This window comes from Alosa sapidissima, chromosome 9, assembly GCF_018492685.1.
Source record: "Alosa sapidissima isolate fAloSap1 chromosome 9, fAloSap1.pri, whole genome shotgun sequence".
NCBI classification, from domain to species: domain Eukaryota; kingdom Metazoa; phylum Chordata; class Actinopteri; order Clupeiformes; family Clupeidae; genus Alosa; species Alosa sapidissima.
Genome location: NC_055965.1, coordinates 34,744,839 through 34,757,193, shown reverse-complemented (window position 1 = coordinate 34,757,193; position 12,355 = coordinate 34,744,839). Strand labels below are relative to the sequence as shown.

The following is a 12,355-nucleotide window of genomic DNA, read 5'->3' as shown; positions in this document are numbered from 1 at the left end:
CCTGTTTGTAGTTGAAGCCTAATAGCCCAATGTTTTCTTGTCAAGTGCTTGTGGCATTTTTTTATAATAAAGAGCAGAAAAGAAATACCTGTTATGCCCTCCATAGTAGAACTTTATATAGGCCTGTACTTTATATAGGCCTGTACTTTATATAGGCCTGTACTTTATATAGGCCTTTATACTTTATATAGGCCTGTACTTTATATAGGCCTGTACTTTATATAGGCCTTTATACTTTATATAGGCCTTTATACTTTATATAGGCCTGTACTTTATATAGGCCTTTATACTTTATATAGGCCTTTACTTTATATATTTATACTTTATATAGGCCTGTACTTTATATAGGCCTATACTTTATATATTTATACTTTATATAGGCCTGTACTTTATATAGGCCTTTATACTTTATATAGGCCTTTACTTTATATATTTATACTTTATATAGGCCTGTACTTTATATAGGCCTATACTTTATATATTTATACTTTATATAGGCCTGTACTTTATATAGGCCTATACTTTATATATTTATACTTTATATAGGCCTGTACTTTATATAGGCCTTTATACTTTATATAGGCCTTTACTTTATATAGGCCTATACTTTATATATTTATACTTTATATAGGCCTGTACTTTATATAGGCCTTTATACTTTATATAGGCCTTTACTTTATATAGGCCTATACTTTATATATTTATACTTTATATAGGCCTGTACTTTATATAGGCCTATACTTTATATATTTATACTTTATATAGGCCTGTACTTTATATAGGCCTTTATACTTTATATAGGCCTGTACTTTATATAGGCCTATACTTTATATATTTATACTTTATATAGGCCTGTACTTTATATAGGCCTTTATACTTTATATAGGCCTTTACTTTATATATTTATACTTTATATAGGCCTGTACTTTATATAGGCCTTTACTTTATATATTTATACTTTATATAGGCCTGTACTTTATATAGGCCTTTATACTTTATATAGGCCTTTACTTTATATAGGCCTTTACACTTTATATAGGCCTTTATACTTTATATAGGCCTTTACTTTATATATTTATACTTTATATAGGCCTGTACTTTATATAGGCCTATACTTTATATAGGCCTTTATACTTTATATAGGCCTTTACTTTATATAGGCCTTTATACTTTATATAGCCTTTATACTTTATATAGGCCTATACTTTATATAGGCCTTTATACTTTATATATATAGGCCTATACTTTATATAGGCCTTTATACTTTATATAGGCCTATACTTTATATAGGCCTATACTTTATATAGGCCTTTATACTTTATATAGGCCTGTACTTTATATAGGCCTTTATTTTTAGGAACAGATATTAGGTTCTGCCCAAAGTTGAGTGTAGCACCCCTCTACTCTACTTAATAATAAATTGCACTTTAAAGTAAAAGGAGGTGCTTCTATGAGTTACTGTTAAGTTTAGGCCAGTTCTAGGTTCGGCATTAAGGGGGGAGTAAATTGACAAGGACACCAGTATGTAAAATGTTATAAATAAATAATGCAGGTTTATTAAATGCAAGAATATATTTTCTCTAAGAGAAAAGAAGAGAAAATATTAGTAAATAGAAAATAAATAATAAATAAATACAAAACCCTATAAAATAATAAAAGAGCTCTTAAAAATTCAAAGTATCAAATCAATAGTAAAAAACTCAAATGTCCAAAAGAAAAGAAATACCCGGGTAAGGTGGTGTGAGTGTACAATGTCAGTGTATGTGTGAAGGCTTATCTGTATCCAGGGAACAGATCCAAGGGGTTGGTTATCCAGTATGAAAGGGCAGTTCAAGGGGTTGGTTATCCAGTATGAAAGGGCAGTTCAAGGGGTTGGTTATCCAGTATGAAAGGGTAGAACAGTTCAATCGATCCAAGGGGACTGACTCGCCATCCAGTGTTCCAGTGTACATAAAAAACCAATCTGCATACAGCAGTTTGAGAATACAATTAAGGATATATATTCAATATCAAAGTCGTAAGATATCATTAAATTCCAATTGAACTACAATTCCAGTTCAATTAAGTCCTATTAACTTAGCTAGGCACAAACTACGACGTTAGCGTCGCTGGTAATGAGAGAGAAGAGGTGCCGTTCTCACTCACACACACACACAGGCTACTACTGTGCGCGCTCCTCTAAACATTCTAATATTAACGTCTCCTATCTCTTAGGAGTTCGTTACTACCAACGATCATATATTTAAAATCATGTAATTCAATATATTCATTAACAACTTCTCTATTACTCAAAAACATACTTAAAGACAATATTATTACAATAGCAGCACTTAAAAGAACAATAAAGTAAAAGCATCTCCGACTGGTTTTTAATTAGTTAGCTCAGTTTTCTAGCATGCTAATCATCCTATTGACTTGAATGCACAATCAGCTAACGGTGCTAATCACTCGCTAGCAGAATGCTAGCGAAGTATTTTAACTCACCGGAGTTCGAGGTTCAAACAACACAGGTCTTCAACAATCCGTAGAAAAATAGATATAAGGAAAGGTAAAATGATTCAATATGATAGATAGATTTAGAAAAAGTTAGATTAGAGTTAGATAAAGAGTATTATTTTTCTTAAGAGGATTATCAGTAACGTCTAATCAATTTCATTCAAGTGGAGTCTCGAGAGTGAAAAACAAACCCGTCACCTAGGAGATGACTATACCACAATAAAAGTATTTTAGAATACCTGCACTTTCAAGCAGACCAAAAAGAGAATGAAAAAGAAATACATATCATCATGTAAACTCAGCTTCTTGTTCTGGCTACTTCTTCATATTTATTCTATTTATTCATATTTATATATTAAAATATTTATTGAACTCAAACTGTTCTAAAAGTTATGGTCTTAGTAACCAAACTTTAAGGTGGGTTACATGAGCAACATAAAAGTAACACGTAACATAAAAAGTTACTTTCCATAGAGGGTGACTAAGTAAAGTAACGGGTTACTTTTTGAAGAAGTAACGAGTAACGAGCAAATCCTACTTCTTAAAAGTAACTTCCCCAACACTGCTTACCAGGTGGTGCTATATATTAGCCTGACCAAGCCCATCTTTCTCCTTTCAGGGAGATACTAGTCTGGAACACCATAGTTCAGTTTCTGTCAAACAAAAAAAAATGTCAGGCCAATCAACAACGAGAGGGGATGATGAAATCAAAACTGACTGTGGTAAATGGTAGAAGTAATGCCTGCAAGACTGCAAACATCAAAAATTGTGGTTGGAAAAATGCAGAAATGTATTTACAGCAAAAGTAGACTCACATACAGTACATTGTTTCCTAACTGTATCATAAGACGAGACCCTTGCAATGGTGCCACTTTCATAAGACCAACTTTATCTGTCCCTTTTAGTCTTTTTTCATAGGGTTTTGATCAATTCCTGAGTTGAACCTGACACTTTCAGGGTTTTTAGTCAATGCAAATATTCACTTAATGAAACTGAAACCTATTTGATTTTATTTACCATCTTCTTACCGCAGAGGGTGAAGCACAGTTGATTGACATTACAATTGTGATGACAAATGCAATTAAAATAGCATCATTATAGACCTGTGAAAACACACAGTGATACCCTAACTTTATCCAAAAAAAGTGTTTGAGACCAACAATGTCAGCATTTTTTTTTAAATACTTCAGATATTTACTCATGTAGACAGACAATCTAAGACTATGATTTTTCAGTTCAGGCTGGAAACCTGTAAATCCTTCTGCAATCATAAACTGGCTTATCCACCTGACGCACCCAGATTGTTGGTCTGATTGGTTGAAGGACTATCAAATTGTGTATAGAGAACTGCCCAGTGATTACGCCTCTTGTGCAGTAGAAACTACTTACAGACTCCCCCGACTAATGTTCAATTTTAAAAGATTGAGCTTGGATCTGGAGAAAGCCAGACTACTGGATTGATACTGTTCCTTCACAATTAGTTGAACCTGCACAGTGGTGTCATGTAGGCTAAGGACCCTGTTCATGTTGCACTGCACTTGTCATGACATTTTGAGTCTATTGGAAGGCACAAAGGTACAGTTTAGAACATGCCCTGATAGCACAGCAAACGTTGGCTGCTTTAGCCACTAGCCAGCTAACTTGCATCAGACAGCACCGATTTTTTTCACATTTTTTTCTGACCGACAGTATTCCGTGAACATGATCAGCTGAGCTTTGTGTTAACATTGGCCGGATTTCTCCATTAATAAGAATGAATTTTTTGCATATGAAATGCATCAAGACAGCAAGACAGGCCATCAAATATCAGAAAGGTATCATTATGATTTTTTCAAAAGATATTTGTAAATTTTATTAAGAAAGATAACTTTGGGTAACAAATGACTTACAAATTACATATAAAAAATATTTGTATTATTTAACATTCATCCAGCAATTGCCACTGTTTGCTAATTATATAAATATACATTTTATAGTGGAAAAGGTACAGGGAGTGAAGAATCAGGTAGAAGATTATGTAAGAAAATGGGGTTTTAGATTTTCTGTTGAGAAGGAGATTGGGGAAGAATGTGAGACTTTGGCCCAATCCCATTTTAACTTTTACTAATTCTAATTATTTGTTAATTTGTTTTTAATGTATTTATGTCTGTGCCAAGTAATGTGTACACTGGTGAGCCACGCCACTCCATCCAGCATCACGTCTTGTTTGTTTTCACCCCCCCCCCCCCCCCCCATTATTTCTTCATTTGTTTGTGTAAAGTGTATTGAGACTGTGTTGCATAGTGATACTGTACTATAAACAATAAATTGATTGATTGATTGATTAATTTAAGTCAGCATAATTTACTGATGCATTTTATCTAAGGTTCCAGAAACAGGTGGGAGCAGTTTTTATAGTCCATGCCACTATGGCCAGACACTGCAACAGCTTCATCCCACAGGTGGTGGTTCCTCAACAACCTGGTGCCCACCTCTTTTCTCGAAGGGGCCTGTAAACAAGTCCGCTCCTGCACTAAACTGTGTATATTAATGTGACTTTAAATGGACACTTAGTCACTTTCCTCGTAAGCTCCCTCCACTGCTTTTCTTGCACAACTGGTTGTCTTAATATGTGCAATTGTCTGTTATATTGTTAGCCCAAAATGTTGTGAGGTTTACTTTGCACTTTATGTAAACCACACTCTATGTGTGTACATGTATGCACATATCTATATGTTTACACCAGTCTACACCATATATCGAGAAAAGATTTTAAACTTGTACGGGACAGTCTAACAATAAAAGGTATTGAAAGGAGTGTTGATACTGCTAGGAATACAATGGACAGAGCAGATTCAAAATAATAGGTGTTGGTGTGCAGTGACTGTGTGTTATGAGTAGTTGTGCAGCAAACAGACTTAAATAAATCAATGTATAGCTTTATATTACCTGTAGTTGCATACAGTATATGGCCCAATAGTCAATAGACAAACACACACACACAAACGCATTCACACTTGCACACACACAATCCTAGACATTTACAGTAGAAGCTTGTATCCAAAGCCACAGGCACTCATTGTGGTGTTCGTTTAATTACCACTGAGAGAAAAACAAAAGAGCTGAGGGAGAGTATCCTGATAGATCTCTCTTTGTGCTATTTTGCAGTTTAAATAAGTGAATCTACTGTATACAAAGATTCTTCCGTAGATAAATTACGACTGAATAAGGTGGTTGAGAGCAATGGATGGAGGCCCCAGGCCAGTGTTCCCTTATTATTTCAAAATAACTACTGTTATAAAAATTTAAAAGAAAATTGCATACAAATATTGTATTTAGGCTATAGGAAGCTGAGTTTATAACAGTCCACTGGCAGGTTGCCAACATATAGCCTACCCCAATATTTATTGGTCTAAAATCTTTTTAATTTATGCAGTTATACTTCATTCATCATTTTAATAACATTCCGTGTATTTTCCTAATATTCATGACAAGTTAAATTTGAAGAGATGGTGGTCCAACGGCGGACCACAAGTGGCATGCCACCACTGCACCGGTCCGCTATCTGCAATCTGATTTTGCTGTCTGGGATGACCTGAAGAGCTGGTGCCATCTAGTTAGGTAGCCTATTGGTCTTCTCACAGTTGTGTGCTGAAGTTCCTATGCGCTGATATGTTAAAAGCACACGCATAATTACACGCATTTTTATTTTAAAGCAAAAGGAGCAATGTATCCAGACCAGTAGTTTTAACCAAAGATTCTAGAGAGCGCTAGAATCTTTGGTTTTAACAGACCAAAAAGACACATCACATACCTCTTGTCGCCTGGTAACGTAAAGATTCTCTGTTCTAGAATCTTTGATTTCGAGTTTGAATCAACTAGTCAGTCAAGTTGAGAGGAATATCAAACGTGCTGCTCTTTCAAGGTAATAAGAACATCATTCCACATTTATCAAATGGTTTGTTAGCCAAGTTTAGTTAACGGTGTTTCGTGAAACTAGCTTGTAAAGTTACACATTTATTAACGAACAGCAATGGCCATGTAACGGTAGTCGATAATCGCTAACGTTACTCATAACGAAGTTCATCTAGAAGCTAGCTTCTAGCTAACGTTAACTGTTAGCCATAACGTTACTGTCTGAGTTACAAGGATACAAGGAAGTTTATTGTCACATGCATATAGTTACTGGAAGTAAGAAATGCAGTGAAATTATGTCTGGTGTCAGCCTATTTGTGCATTAATGGGGGGGGGGGGGGGGGGTAAAGAGTGCAGTAGAAGAGGGGTTTAGTAGATTAAGTGGCAAGGGCTGCATAAAAAAGGTGGGGGAGGATTGGGATTGGGTGGGGGGCACCAACAAGGAGCACCCAAGAGCAACAGGGGCAAGGAAAAACTCCCTTACCAAGGAAGAAACCTTGGGCAGATCCACGGCTCAAGGGGCTAACCCAACTGCCAGGGGTCTTGGTGTGTGTGTTGGGGGGATGACAGGGGAGATGGGATAGTGTGCTGTGTATGTGGGGAGAGGGCAGTGTGCAATATGTGTGTTGGAGAAGCTTCCTCATGAGACAATGTGCTGTGTATTGGGGGGGGGCAGGGACTTAATATTGCAAGCAGAGTACTGTATGTAATGTATGTGAGTGATGACAGTGAAGATGTGTGTGTGGGCGGGAGGGGAGTGGAGCAGTGACTGTGTGTGTGTGTGTGTAGTGTGCGTGTGGGTAGGTGGGGGCAGTGTGCTGTAAGTATGTAGAGGATGTGTGTTGGAGAAGATCCTGAAGACAATGTGCTGTGTATGTGGGGGGGGGGGGGGGGGGCAGTGTGCAGCAAGTATGTAGAGGAGGCTTACTGTAGCAAGCAGTGTGCTGTATGTATGTGAAGTGATGACAGTGATGATGTAAGTGTGTGTGTTGGGGGTGGGGGGGGGGGGGGGGGCAGAAAGGCTAGGCAATCAAGGACATGGGTAGATGGAGGAGAAATCAAAAATAATAAATAAAAAGTGTGCAAAATTTGGAGAAAGTCAGATATGTGTGTGTGTGTGTGTGTGTGTGTGTTTTGACGTGTGATGAATTATGAGTTATGGATAATTAAATAAAGTTAAACATACGTTTACTTTGTAGACATTTGCTTTCACTTTGACATTAAAGAGAGGATTTTTTGTAAATTATTGTAAAAAAAAAAAGGTCAAATTAAATTGATCAAGATTCCATTTAATATAAAAGCAACATGCACTGTTGTTTACTTACTGGTTGTTTCTGACATTATTTGTCAGAGCGATGACAGCAATGGCTCATTTTCTACCCACATCGTTGGCGGCCTTTTTCGTGATTGTGCTGGTCCACTTTTGCAGAGAGTGTCACGCAGCAGGTAAAGTGCCCAGTGAAGTTGGGATGTGAGTTATGAATGGCATATGTTTACAAATCACTGTTACAGTCACACACAGGTCCACTTTTGCTTTTGCATCAAGTGCAGGTAAGAAGCCCAAAGTGATAAACAAAGAGGAAATCCCAATTTCAACCCATTGCACCAGATAACTTACATGCTTTGTCACATGCCATGTTGGTGGAATGAGTTGCTCTCCGTTCCTGTGATAGGGCCGGATTTGTTGGAATGAGACCTCATGGGGGCCGTCATTATCATTTTTCCGCATGGGTATCAGAGTGTTGTTAGATGATATAACTTATGAGCAAACAAGTACACAATAATGTACTGCTGTCATATACTGCTCTTTCTCTCTTGAAATGTCTTACTTCCATGTTAATGTTAGTTTTTTTATCAGCTTCTTCCTTCATGAGGATGGTTTGTAGTGCTAGGTTTTATCAGTTTATCATATCAGAGAGATATTGCTTATAACACATTGAATATCTTTCTTTCTAATTTTCCCTTCCTACCCAAAATATCCTCTGGGGGGCCGTATGAATCCTGCTGGCGGCCTGATCTGGCCCCCGGGCATTATGTTTGACACCCCTGCTCTAAAGGCATATCTGTTCAACATGCACTTAGTTGTTTGAGCATTTCTTCTTTGTTATGGTTTGTATATTATAGTATTATTATAGATATTGTATGTATTGTATTGTATTGTATGTATATTATAGATTATTCGCCCACCCTTACAAAAAAAAACTGTAAACTTAAAGTGTAAATAGGTGCTTTGTGCTCAAATGTCCGTCTCTGTCTCTCTGTCTGATTTTCCCCAGTGGAACTTCGTCTGGCGGGCCAACACCTGGAGGTCGTGGACAGTCAGGATGTGGAGGACAACTCTGGTGAGGATGCCCCAGCTCTGGCAGTACAGCAGAACTCTGACACCATTACCACTGTACACCTTTAAGGGTTAATGTGGCAGTATATCAGAACTCTAATGCCCCAGCTCTGAGACCCTTAATGTGGCAGTACAGTATATAATAATAATAATAATAATAATAATAAGTTTTGTTTATTTAGCGCCTTTCTCAGACTCAAGGTCACTTTACAAAGTCAACACAAACAGAGCAAGACAAAAACAAACAGTCAAAACAAAAAAAAGGTATTTGCAATGAGTCAGAACTCAGGTGCCCCAGCTCTGAGACCGTTAAAGTGGCACTACAGTACATCAGAGCTCAGATGTCCCTGCTTAGCCGTCTGTATCTCCCTCTCTGAGCGGCCCGTGGAGGTCTTAACCTCCCTCTCTGGTCAGCCGTAGGCTACTGGTTAGCGCTTCGGACTTGTAACCGGAGGGTTGCCGGTTCGAATCCCGACCAGTAGGAACGGCTGAAGTGCCCTTCACTGCTCCCCGAGCGCCGCTGTTGTAGCAGGCAGCTCACTGCGTCGGGATTAGTGTGTGCTTCACCTCACTGTGTGTTCACTGTGTGCTGAGATTTCCCTCACAGGATTAAAAGAGTATACTGACTAAATTCCTAAATTAAGTACTGGTTGCTAATGGTTGCTAATACGGCGGATTAGGTTTAGACGTGCGCCCAGTGCGCTCGAACATAGCAAACGGAGAGTTCAGTGATGTTCTCGCATGTTTATTTTATCATACAGCAGCAATAACTTTAACTCATAATACATGTAACCAAAACAACAAACCGAATTGCTCACCACAAAGGCTAGGCACATATGCACAAAGGCACAATCGAAAACTGTTTGCTTCCCAAATCAGCAACACCTGTGTCTGGGTTTCCTCTAGGTTAAATGGCCTACCTGGGCTGAGCCACAAAGCACATACAACCCCCCTAGTGGCACCGGGCAAAATTAAATAAAATAATACAAAATGAATATGGCTCATACTATACTTGGTCTTTTACGAGCGGCCCGAGGAGGTCTTAATCTCTCTCCCGTGGAGGAGGCCCAAGGAGGTCTTAATCTCTCTCCCGTGGAGGAGGCCCGAGGAGGTCTTAATCTCTCTCCCGTGGAGGAGGCCCGAGGAGGTCTTAATCTCTCTCCCTCTCTGGTCTTTTACGAGCGGCCCGTGGAGGTCTTAATCTACAGTATCTCCCTCTCTGGTCTTTCCCAGTGAACTTCCGTCTGGTGGGCTCCGAGCAGCCCGTGGAGGTGTTGGTCGGCCATGACGTGGTGCTTCCGTGTTCCGTGCATCCCCACGTCAGCGCCGTAGACTTCAACGTGGACTGGATGACCCACACCTACAACGAGCCCACCAACAAGGTCCACACCTACAGGAACGGCAGGGACGAGAACCAGAACCAGATCGAGGCCTACCGGCACCGGACCGCGCTGTTCCGGGACGAGCTGCGGAACGGCAACCTGTCCCTGAAGCTCAGCGCCGCACGCGTGATGGACACCAGGTCCTACTTCTGCATCACGCAGTCCGGGAGTAGACATCGCTACGCTGTTATTCCACTTACCGTGCGAGGTACGCACACACACACGCACGCTCACACACACACACAAACACAGTCCAGCTGTGGACATCACTACGCTGTTACTCCACTCACTGTCCGAGGTACACATTTGCTCACAAACTATATTCACACAGGCACACGTACTTGCACACGATCAGGCACTCGCACGCACAGACACAAACACACACAAACAATATGACAGCACTTTGCTGTTATTCAACTCATAGTCCAAGGTACACACACACACACACACACACACAGACACATACTGACAGACAGACAGACAGACAGACACACACACACACACGCACACACACACACACTCATGATCCCCCTGTTCTTCGACTCGTCCCCAGCCAAAGGGTCCAAACCCAACATCACCATTGAGGCCTGTGAAGGTGACAGCTGCAAGTTGGTCTGCGAGTCGATTGGCTGGAGCCCCAAGCCTGCTGTTGATTGGCTGGATGAGAAGAGGATCAGGCTGACCACCGACGCGGCCACGTCCAAGTGGGACCCAGTGGGCGGGACCAGCGTGCGCCGGAGCATCGTCGTGAAGACCAACGCGGCCTACGTCTGCAGGGTGTCTTACAAAGACCACGTGGAGCAGGCCGAGATTCACATCTGAGGTAGTGACACCTACCGCACACACACACACATGCAGACACACACACAGAAACACACACGCACACACACACCTTGGTCATTCCACGTCAATTCAACCAGGGCCCACGCACTTAGGTCTCAAAAAATTCTGAAAAACATTACCAGGTGTACCTATGTTATCCAGGAGACACACTGTAAAATGACTTTTATGTAAGATCAATACTTTCCAAGATACAGACAGTTTTACAGGGGGAGGGGGGTGTCGATTTTGTTCAGCCTCTTTTTTTTGTCAAAGTTCACAAGCCTATAAATATATCTAGAGGGAGCTCTACAGTACCCAAAAATACCTAAACCTGCATAGTGTCCCTTTAACACACCTTGGTTTCGTTTTTTTTTTCCTGTACCGACGACAGTACTCGGTGACCTTGAGAAACAGATCTGTGTGAAAAGTCTGTGCCAAGGAAGGAACGAGAGGAAAATTATACATTTTAGTTTTTGGCCAAGCTGAAGAGTGGTGTCTGTTATTGTTTGAGAAAATATAAACTGATTCATGCCCCTTGCATTTTTCTACTGCGAGGTCCTCGGAAAATATTATTTCATTTTAATGAGTGAGCTGCTGTTGCTTTATTTATTTGTTTGTTTGTTTGTTTGTTTTGCAGGTGATGGTTTCCATACACATCGGACCATGGCAGACCTCTACATCATGCCGATCTCTTATAGGTCTGTTTGTTTAGCTCTTCTGGTTCCAGTATTTATTTTAGTTCTGTTTGTTTAGCTCCTCTGGTTCCAGTGTTTATTTTAGTTCTGTTTGTTTAGTTCATGTGGTTCTGATATTTGTTTTAGTTCCCTTTGTTTAGATTCTTCGGTTCCCTCACCTCGAGTGTTGGGTATTCTATTTACTCAGACGTGTCAGCAAAACACTGGTGAAGTAGTAATGTATTTAAATCAGATGGACGGTATCATAAAGACCTTGAGTAAAAACACTGGTGAAGTAGTAATGTATTTAAATCAGATGGACGGTATCATAAAGACCTTGAGTAAAAACACTGGTGAAGTAGTATTTTGTATTTAAATCAGATGGACTGTATAATAAAGACCTTGAGTAAAGTAATTTTGTCTGTGAGGGCGTTATGTGTCTGTGCATGCCAAGGGATGGAATAATCATCATCCGTCAATATCCATGCAATGACCAAGATAAGCAATAGTAGAAAATACACTGAAAATAGCCTGGGCCTCAAAGTACTAATATATGTGATATTTTACAGTGGATTTTTACTATTAATTTAAATACCTGATGTAACTTCACAACAGCGTTCTGAGACAAAAAGCAGTGTTGATAGACATGATAATATCTTATATCTTAAAGCCTCTTTAAGAAACGCTTAGTGGCCTGATCTGAATTAGTCTGTGCCTAGTTTACCATGCAATACACTGTTCACACAACT

General features: G+C 39.6%; 2 protein-coding genes and 1 long non-coding RNA gene across 12 annotated transcripts in view; 2 read left to right on the top strand and 1 right to left on the bottom strand.

The window, feature by feature from the left end:
* The window catches only part of LOC121718788 (NACHT, LRR and PYD domains-containing protein 3-like), a 1,510,793-nt gene that overhangs the window by 1,018,211 nt on the left and 480,227 nt on the right, over nt 1-12,355 (top strand). The gene's annotated exons all lie outside the window — the stretch shown is intronic.
* Nucleotides 1-12,355, bottom strand: part of LOC121719082 — a 530,903-nt gene that overhangs the window by 428,074 nt on the left and 90,474 nt on the right. The gene's annotated exons all lie outside the window — the stretch shown is intronic.
* LOC121718983 (butyrophilin subfamily 1 member A1-like) lies at nt 6,255-12,021 on the top strand. The gene is made up of 6 exons (XM_042104464.1): nt 6,255-6,400; nt 7,742-7,836; nt 8,667-8,732; nt 9,962-10,318; nt 10,664-10,933; nt 11,570-12,021. Exons 2-5 carry the CDS (start codon nt 7,746-7,748, stop codon nt 10,930-10,932), a joined length of 783 nt encoding a protein of 260 aa, XP_041960398.1. The 5' UTR covers nt 6,255-6,400; nt 7,742-7,745; the 3' UTR covers nt 10,933; nt 11,570-12,021.

What these genes read in the sequence shown, in the direction of transcription:
- LOC121718983 (XM_042104464.1), top strand. Translation starts at nt 7,746, where the DNA reads ATGACAGCAATGGCTCATTTTCTACCCACATCGTTGGCGGCCTTTTTC. An exon ending in CAGAGAGTGTCACGCAGCAG is followed by an intron (nt 7,837 to 8,666) that starts GTAAAGTGCCCA and finishes GATTTTCCCCAG; the next exon opens with TGGAACTTCGTCTGGCGGGC. An exon ending in GGATGTGGAGGACAACTCTG is followed by an intron (nt 8,733 to 9,961) that starts GTGAGGATGCCC and finishes GGTCTTTCCCAG; the next exon opens with TGAACTTCCGTCTGGTGGGC.